Consider the following 8,695-nt stretch of genomic DNA (forward strand, 5'->3'; position numbering starts at 1 on the left):
TTAAATGTAAACAAAATGTGTTGGAAAAAGTTCAGAATTCCAAGGAGAATTTCACCATCTGCAATCTTCATGGGAAAGTTCATTACAGACCTTGTGCAGGCAATGGTAGGTTAGGACACATGAAATATACAGGTACACAGATGATTTGTAAGCACAACTTAAGAGCTTTATCCAATAGGTAAACATCTATTAAACATACATCCCTGTACCAAATAATTTTTCACTTTTGTTACCATATATAAAAATTTATTTTTAAAAACTGACCATCTGTGGACTCTATTGGTTAGTGACTAGTCAATTAGGAGTGAAAAAAGAAAAACAAAAAACCTCCCTACCACCACCACACACACAAAACAAAGGAACAAACACATGGAAAACATGGTGGCTTAAAACATTAGGCGTTTATTTTTCTCAAGTAACAAGTCTTGAAGATATTAAAACATTTTCCCTTCAGCGTTATATCTTCTAAGGGATAATGAATGAATAAAGGATTTCTCACAGTCATTGCGTAACTTAGGTTTCTTCCATATATGCATTACTTAGAGGCTTTCTCACATTCTTCACAACCAGTTCTTTTCACCTAGCATTTGGTTGTATGTATTAAAGATTGAGAGTTCACTGAAAGCTACTTTACATGGATATCATTAAAAGGGGGTTTATTGAGCATGAGTTCTCTCATGACGCCAAAGGGGTAAGGATTTACTGAAACCTTGCCCGCAGACATTGCATTTATAGGGTTTTTCTTTAGTATGTATTCTTTTGTGCACAATGAGATTACACTTAACATTGAAGGATTTTCCACATTGATTACACTCATAGGGTTTCTCTCCAGTGTGAGTTCTCATGTGTACTTTAAGGGACACATGCCTGGTAAAAGCTTTTCCACACTGACTGCACTTAAAAGGTTTCTTGTCCCTGGTATGGATTTTCATATGCCTCCTATGAGATAAGAGACCACGGAAGGTTTTCCCACATTCCTTACATTCATGTGTCAATTTCATGTGAATTTTCTTGTGTAAAACAAGGAAAGATTTCACTCTGAAGTCTTTTCCACATTGATTACATGTAAAGGGTTTTTCTCCAGTGTGAATTCTCACATGTTCCTTAAGACATGAACGATCCCTGAAAGCTTTCCCACAGTCATTGCACTTACAGGGTTTCTCTCCAGTATGAATTTTCTTGTGTGTGATAAGGTTGGAGCTCAGGCTAAAAGCTTTCCCACACTTATCACACTTGAAAGGTTTCTCTCCAGTATGTATCCGTAGGTGTATCTTAAGAGATGACTTACTACTCAGGGCTTTACCACAATGGCTACATTCAATGGACTTCTCTCCAGTGTGGATTCTCTTATGTCTTTTAAAATATGGGAGAATACTGAAGGTTTTCCCACAATCATTGCACGTATAGGGTTTCTCTCCAGTATGTGTCATCTGGTGTATGGTAAGCCTATAGCTTCTACTGAAGGTTTTGGTGCATTGATCACATTTGTAAGGTTTTTCTCCTGAATGCGTCCCTGAATGTTGTCTGAGAAGTGAGCTATCACGGAAGGTTTTTCCACAGTCACGGCACTCATACGGCTTCTCCCCGGTATGAATTCTCTTGTGACGCGTAAGGTAAGAGCTTGAGCTGTAGGCTTTCCCACACTGATCACACTTAAACGGTTTTTCTCCAGTGTGGGTTCTCATGTGCAACTTAATGGATGAATGGCTCTGTAATACTTTACCACACTGATTACACTCAACAGGTTTCTCTCTAATGTGACTTTTTTCATCCTTCTTAAGGTATGAGATTGAATTTACGACTTTCCCCAAGTCACTGCACTCATAGGATGCCTCTTCTGTATGTTGTCTCTTGTGCCCAGCTAAGTTAGAACTCCTGAGGAAGGCATTCTCATCTTTTTTACATTCATAAGATTTTTCCCGAGGAAGAATTCCCTCAGGTGGCTTAAGATGTGAAGAATCTCTAAGGCCTTTTGCAGAGTCAAGGTATCGATGGGGTTTCTTGCTAGGGTAAATTTTATTCTGAGTAATGCTAGATTTCACACTGAAGGCTTCAACAATTTCACTGCATTGAATGGGATTGCCTCCAAGAGCTTGTTCCTATTGATTAAAATATGAGTTACGATCACAGGATTTATCATGTTCATGACTGAGAATCTCCCCCGACATAAATTCTGATACATCTAATGAGCACTTTATTAGCATGAGAGTTCCACATTTTCTTAGTGAATATGCAGTTTCAGACTGAATTTATCAGCTTGAATAAGCTGATTGCTCTACCAGATGGCTTCACTGGAGTCTCTTCAACAGATTTAAGATAAAATTGCCTTAGAGTGAGTATCTTAAACATTTAACAACTAATTCCATTATGCAAATATTTACTTTGGGGATTCTCTGTAACAATTTTTGGAACTAAGTTATGAGTTTCCTTCAAATGAATACTTAGAGAATCTTCTGCTTTCTATTGGTGAAATGAGTGTGATATCACTCATATTACCCTCTAGTCCTTTTCTATCTTATAGAATTCTGGACTTCTAATGTGAGGACAAGAAATTATCCCATGTGACTCTTACCTTCTTGCCATTGAGCGTATATTTCTCCAAAATACGTTGTTTTTGCTGTGGTTGTTTGGTTTTAAGGAGAATCAGCTCATCTGAACAAAGTGGGAAAAAGTTTTGTAAAAGACATGGTGACAATATGCTGACAAAAAGCAGGTAATGCGCCAACCCAATCTGAAACAAATGGGAAACATAACCTCAAGTTCCTAGAGTATAAAATAGTGGGATGTATAGCACAGGGAACAGATCTTGTAGGTAAGACATTCATATATGCCTGGTGCTCACCTGAACAGGTGTCTTGGTGAATTCTTCTCTCTACTATCTCCATTTCGTCTTCCTGCTCCATCTGGGTGATGAGAGGAGGCTTGCTGAGTTGATGTCCTTTTATGGGGAATGATACATATGAGAGGACCATGCAGTGTACAACAAAAACTACCATCAAACTGTGACAACAACTTGGTCTTTGAGGTTCTGAAGATAGGCAGTTATGACTTTATAAGCAGCAAAATGACAAAATTCTAACAGAGAATGCAAAAGTAAAGCATTTCAGAGATCAACTTTCCATAAATGGAAAATTGTCTTTCCAAGAGAAATTACTGAACCTTGGTAAAAGAACAAAATCTGTGACATTTTAATTTAAGAATATTCCCATCCCTTGGGAATTCCCTGGTGGTCCAGTGGTTAGGACTCTGTGCTCTCACTGCCAAAGGCCTGGGTTTGATCCCTGGTCAGGGAACTAATATCCCATAAGCCACATGGCGCAGCCAAAAAAAAGAAGAAAAAATGGCCAAAACCAGTAGTGCTGCAGTCAACAGAGAGGTCTGACCTCTTTGGGAGCTCTGTTCAAAGAACCATCCCCAGAACACAGACAATATTTTTTTTTTCTAAACTTGCAGCTCCCTAGAAAATCTCTACACTCAGGGTGGTGTGACTATTTGTTTTTACTCAGAGCTCAGCTTAGCAGATAAAAAAAGCCCTTAACCCCAAGGCATTACCCAAACAATGGCAACCAGCTAGTAACATCCCCATATGCTTAAGGCTCTGATTTCACTTGGGGAAAACAGAAGGCTGGCTGGGAATTTGAAAGGAAAACAAGAACTAGACAAACCACAGGGAATTTTGAGAGGCTCCCAACAAGTTCCTGGGGATCTAAAAGGCTGTGTGCATGAGTGAGGCTACGCACATGCCCAGGAAATATCTAGGAAAGAATAAGTCCCAAGTCACTTACCTTTGGTGGACTTTAAGACCCTGTCCAAGCCCAAGCAGGAAGTGAAAGCAAAGCCTGTCTTGTAAGCTGTGCCTTGCCTGAAGCTTAAAGCTGTGACTTCTACCATAGATCCCCCTGGCAAAGGGTAGAAGAGATACAGGCAAGGCATTTAAGAAAATCTTTTTACCAATCATTGGTGGACTACTAAATTATAATGACCAGCTAGTGACTCCCAGGAAGCCAGGCTTTTAAAATTATGTATTTAAAAAAAAAAAAAAAACCATAGGAGAAAGCTCTATGGCTGCACAGTGCAAGGAATACAGAATCTGTAGAATTCATCTAGAAAAGTCACTAAACAAAAAAGAAAAGAAAAGTCACTAAACAAATAAGTACCAGCAAGAAAACAACAAAAGACAGCAATGAAACCAAATCCCCCTAAAATTGAGTTCCCTTACCAAGTTTATGATTATTAATCTTTCTATCCAAAACTGTATTCCCTTTCTTTCTTATCCCCTCTGACCTCAATCCTGTGCTAACTAAACACTAATCAACCAGTCAGATGACTAAAATTGCTGTTGTTGATAACATCATTAATGTACTAAAATTGCTATTATAGATATTATCATTAATGTACCAACTCAAGTTTTTTCTCCAGGGCAAGATGAGCTAGCAGACCCCTAAGCCATGGACCACCAGGCCAGAGAATCTTAAACCAGAGACATCCTGACTCCCAAAACCATGACTAAGAAATGTCACAGAAATGTGACAAGACAATGATTAATCCCAGCCTCTTTTTTCTTCCTTTAAAAAACCCCCTAACTCAAAGGCCAAGTTGGGGTGGATCTGAGGCTTTCCTCCCACTCCCTTGCTTGGTGCCCTGCAATAAACGCTGTACTTTCCTTCACCATAACCCGGTGTCAGTAGATTAAGCAAAGAAACAGGAAAGTATCCCACATATACAGGAGGAAGAAAAGCAGCCAACAGAAAATGTCCCTTTAAGGGGCCCAGAGTTAGGATTCAGTAGACAAAGATTTAAAATCACCTATTATAAATATACTTAATGGACAAAGACTGAAAATTTTCCCCTAAGATTAGGAACAAGAAAGGGATGTCCACTCTCACCACTTCTTTTCAACATTATACTGGGATTTCTAGCCAGGGGAATTAGGCCAGGAAAAAAGAAATAAACGGCATCCAATTTAGAAAGAAGAAAAACTCTCTCTATTCCCAGATGTCATGAGCTTATAAATAGAAAATCTTAAGGAGTCTACAAAAAAAAAACTATTAGAATAAGGAAGTTCAATACATAGCAAGGTACACTGTCATATACAAAAATCAACTGTATCTCCATAGACTAGAAATGAACATACTGAAAATGAAATCAAGAAAACAATTCCATGGTGATCATTTTGCAATGTATAGAAATATCGAATCATTATGTTGTGCACCAGAAACTAACAGTGTTGTAGGTCAATTGTACTTCAAAAACAAACAAACAGAAAACTCAGAGAAAAAGAGATCAGAACTGTGGTTACCAGGTGGGGAAGTTGGGGGAGGGAGAATTAGATGAAAATGGTCAAAAAGTACAAACTTCCAATTATAAGATAAGTAAGTACTAGGGATGTAATGTACAGCATAATTAATATAATTAACACTGGTATACATTACACATGAAAGTTGTTGAGAGTAAATCCTGAGTTCTTACCACAAGGAAAAAAAAATTTTTTTCAGGGCTTCCCTGGTGGTGCAGTCATTAAGAATCCGCCTGCCAATGCAGAGGACAAGGGTTCGAGCCCTGGTCTGGGAAGATCCCACATGCCGTGGAGCAACTAAGCCCGTGTGCCACAACTACTGAGCCTGCGCTCTAGAGCCCGCAAGCCACAACTACTGAGCCCGTGTGCCACAACTACTGAAGCCCATGCACCTAGAGCCCGTGCTCCACAACGAGAAGCCACTGCAATGAGAAGCCCGCGCACCACAACGAAGAGTAGCCCCCACTCGACGCAACCAGAGAAAGCCCACACACAGCAACGAAGACCCAATGCAGCCAAAAATTAAAAATTAAAAAATTAAATTAAAAAAAAATTTTTTTTTCTTTTGCACCTACCAGATGATGGATGTTCACTAAACTTAGTAATTTCCTGATGTATGTAAGTCAAATTCATTATGTTATACATCTTAAACTTATACAGTCTTGTATGTCAATTATATCTCAATAAAACTAGAGGAGAAATAAATAATTTAAAAACTAAAAAGGAAAACAATTCCATTGACAACAGCATCATAAAGAAAATACTTTAGCAATAATTTTAACTAAAGAAGTCTGACTTAGATGTTGAAAAGTACAAAACATTGTTGACAGAATTTAAAGAAGACCTCAATAAGATGTAAAGACATTCCATGTTCATGGCTTGGTAAACATAATATTGTTAATTTGGCAATACCCCCAGATTGGTCTACAGATTTAATGTGACCTTTAGCAAAATCCCACCTGGATTATTTGCAGAAATTGACCAACCACCCTAAAATTCATATGAAAATGCAAGGGATCCAGAATAGTCAAAACAATCTTGAAAAAGAGAAATAAAGTTGAAGAACTCACATTTTCCAATTTCAAACTTACTACAAGGCTCAGCAATCAACAGCACTGTACTGGCATAATGATAGACATATAAACTATTGGAATAAAATTGAGTCCAGAAAAAATATACCAATTTGTACATAAATTTGACTTTCTCAAAATTAAAACCTTTTATGCTGCAAATGATACTATCAAGAAAGTGAAAAGGCAACACACAGAATGAAATATATCTACAAATCATGTATCTGACAAGGGATTGTATCTCAAAAATAAAAAGAACATTCACAGCTCAGTAGGAAAAAAAGACAGTCCAATTTTCAAATGAACAAAGGATTTAAATAGAGGTTTCTCCAAAGAAGATACACAAGTGGTCAATAAACACATGAAAAGATGCTCAACATCATTAGTCAATAGGGAAATGCAAATCTAAAGCACAATGAGATTCCATTTCACAGCTATTAGGATGGCTATAATCAAAAAGACAGGAAATAAGTATTGGTAAGAATGTGGAGAATTTGGAACCTGCATACATTGCTGAAGGGAATGTAAAATGATACAGCCAGTTTGGAAAACAGTTTGGCAGTTCCTCAAAATGTTAAGTATAAAGTTACCAAATGACCCAGCAATTTCACTCTTAGGCATATACCCAAGACAAAGGACAACATATGTCCACACAAAAACTTGTATGTGAATGTTTGTAGCAGCATTATTCATAACAGCAAGTGTCAAAAATCCAAATGTCCATCAACTGATGAATGGATAAACAAAATGTTGTATATCTATGCAAGAGAATATTATTCAGCAATGAATAGGATGTAAGTACTGACATATGCTACAACAAGGATGAACCTTGAAAACATTATGCTAAGTGAAAATGTAAGTCACAAAAGACCACATTTGGTATGATTCCATTAATATGAAATGCTGAATAGGGAAACCTGTAGAAAAGGGAAGTAGATTAGTTGTCTCCAGGGGCTGCAGGCAGGGAGGAATGAAACACCCTGTAGGCGGAGCAACAAAAATGTTATGGAATTAGACAGTGGTGACGGTTGCACAGCTATATGAATATACTAGACAAAAAAACCCGTTGTTTTGTACACTTCAAATGAGTAAATTATGGTATGTGAATTATGCCTCAATATGGCAATTTTTCTTAAAAGTAAAACCCTACAAAAAAAACTCCTATAGGTGTATCACAAGTTGATTGGGTCTTACTCACCCAAGAAATCCATGCTCAAATTCAGTAAATAAATCAAGGGATTCTGTTAGTCTTACCCAGTGAAGCCAAGTTTCTATAGTTCTCTAGCATCACATCTCTGTACAGTTTTCTCTGAGATGAATTCAGCAATGCCCACTCCTCCTGGGTGAAGTCCATGGCCACATCCTCAAAGGTTATTGAGTTCTAAAATAACAACACATTCTGTCTCAACCAGCCACCAACCCCACCACTGTTCCTGGGGAGAGGATCATGCGCAATGGCACTGGAAATGAAAGACCTGTTTCACAGTAAATTCAAGATTCTGAGGGCTCTTCATTTAACCCAGGACTCAGTTCTCAGAATCTTTCCTTCTTTATTCACGCTCACTCCTTAAGGAATTGCATCCAGCCTCAAGAATTTAAGGCCTCTCTAACACATGATGAACATGTGTTCATAATTGTACTCTCTTCTATCTGCAGGGTTAATCAGAGACCTGAACACATTGCAAGAATGAGAGAAATACTTCCTAAATGAAAAAATTATTTCCCACAGGGTGGCCATACATTTTTTGAGGCTAAGACAGTCTTATATCCTTCTTTTACTTTTTACTTCTTCTACTAACAGCACTAAGCAGGAGAGATGCCTGAAAAAAAACTGTAAGTAGTAAGGTAGTAGAAGAATTATTTTTTGGAAGTCCCTTAACCACCATCAGAAGTTTCAAAATGCAGGTTGGGTTATGAGGCTCCAGAGTAGTGGAAGGAGATGCATTCACCCCAGGGGACAGGAATGTATTTTTGGAGAAAGAAAAAAAATTTATGACTCACTTGTAACCCAGAGTGGAAGTTTTCCATCTCTGTGATCCTCTCATGGGCACAGGAAGGGTCTAGGACAGGCAGAGCTAGAGGAGAGGGTGACATGAGTTTCTAGGCACATACATAGTCTCAACTTTCCTAGCAAGGAAGTTGAAAGTCAGAAAGGTTGAGAGTTGTTACCTTTCCCAGCTTTATAAAATGAATGGATGGGATAAGGAGGTGCCACCCCTAAATTTTCTTCCCTCTCCCCACCATGCACATATGCCCTTCCTCTAAAATCCCAAAGGGCATTGAATCTGACATGAGCAAATTCTGGGGCACCAAGTGTTCGTAGAGCTCC

The 8,695-nt window shown here is 38.2% G+C and overlaps 1 protein-coding gene and 1 pseudogene across 3 annotated transcripts in view; one reads left to right on the forward strand and one right to left on the reverse strand.

Annotated features, from left to right (window-relative positions):
- Window positions 1-8,695, forward strand: part of LOC309624622 (olfactory receptor 7A10-like) — a 95,458-nt pseudogene that overhangs the window by 65,693 nt on the left and 21,070 nt on the right. The gene's annotated exons all lie outside the window — the stretch shown is intronic.
- LOC309624608 (uncharacterized protein) overlaps window positions 1-8,695 on the reverse strand; it is a 24,851-nt gene continuing 16,156 nt past the window's right edge. For both annotated transcript variants that reach the window (XM_082382888.1, XM_082382887.1), the window contains 5 exons: window positions 8,368-8,441; window positions 7,621-7,747; window positions 2,843-2,938; window positions 2,573-2,652; window positions 1-2,099 (listed from right to left, as the gene is read on the reverse strand). In XM_082382888.1, coding sequence (XP_082239014.1) covers window positions 657-2,099; window positions 2,573-2,652; window positions 2,843-2,938; window positions 7,621-7,747; window positions 8,368-8,441 — 1,820 coding nt within the window. In that variant the 3' untranslated portion in view covers window positions 1-656. The remainder of the gene's footprint in view (window positions 2,100-2,572; window positions 2,653-2,842; window positions 2,939-7,620; window positions 7,748-8,367; window positions 8,442-8,695) is intronic.

Source organism: Balaenoptera borealis, assembly GCF_965194805.1.
Source record: "Balaenoptera borealis genome assembly, chromosome: 2".
Lineage (NCBI taxonomy): Eukaryota > Metazoa > Chordata > Mammalia > Artiodactyla > Balaenopteridae > Balaenoptera > Balaenoptera borealis.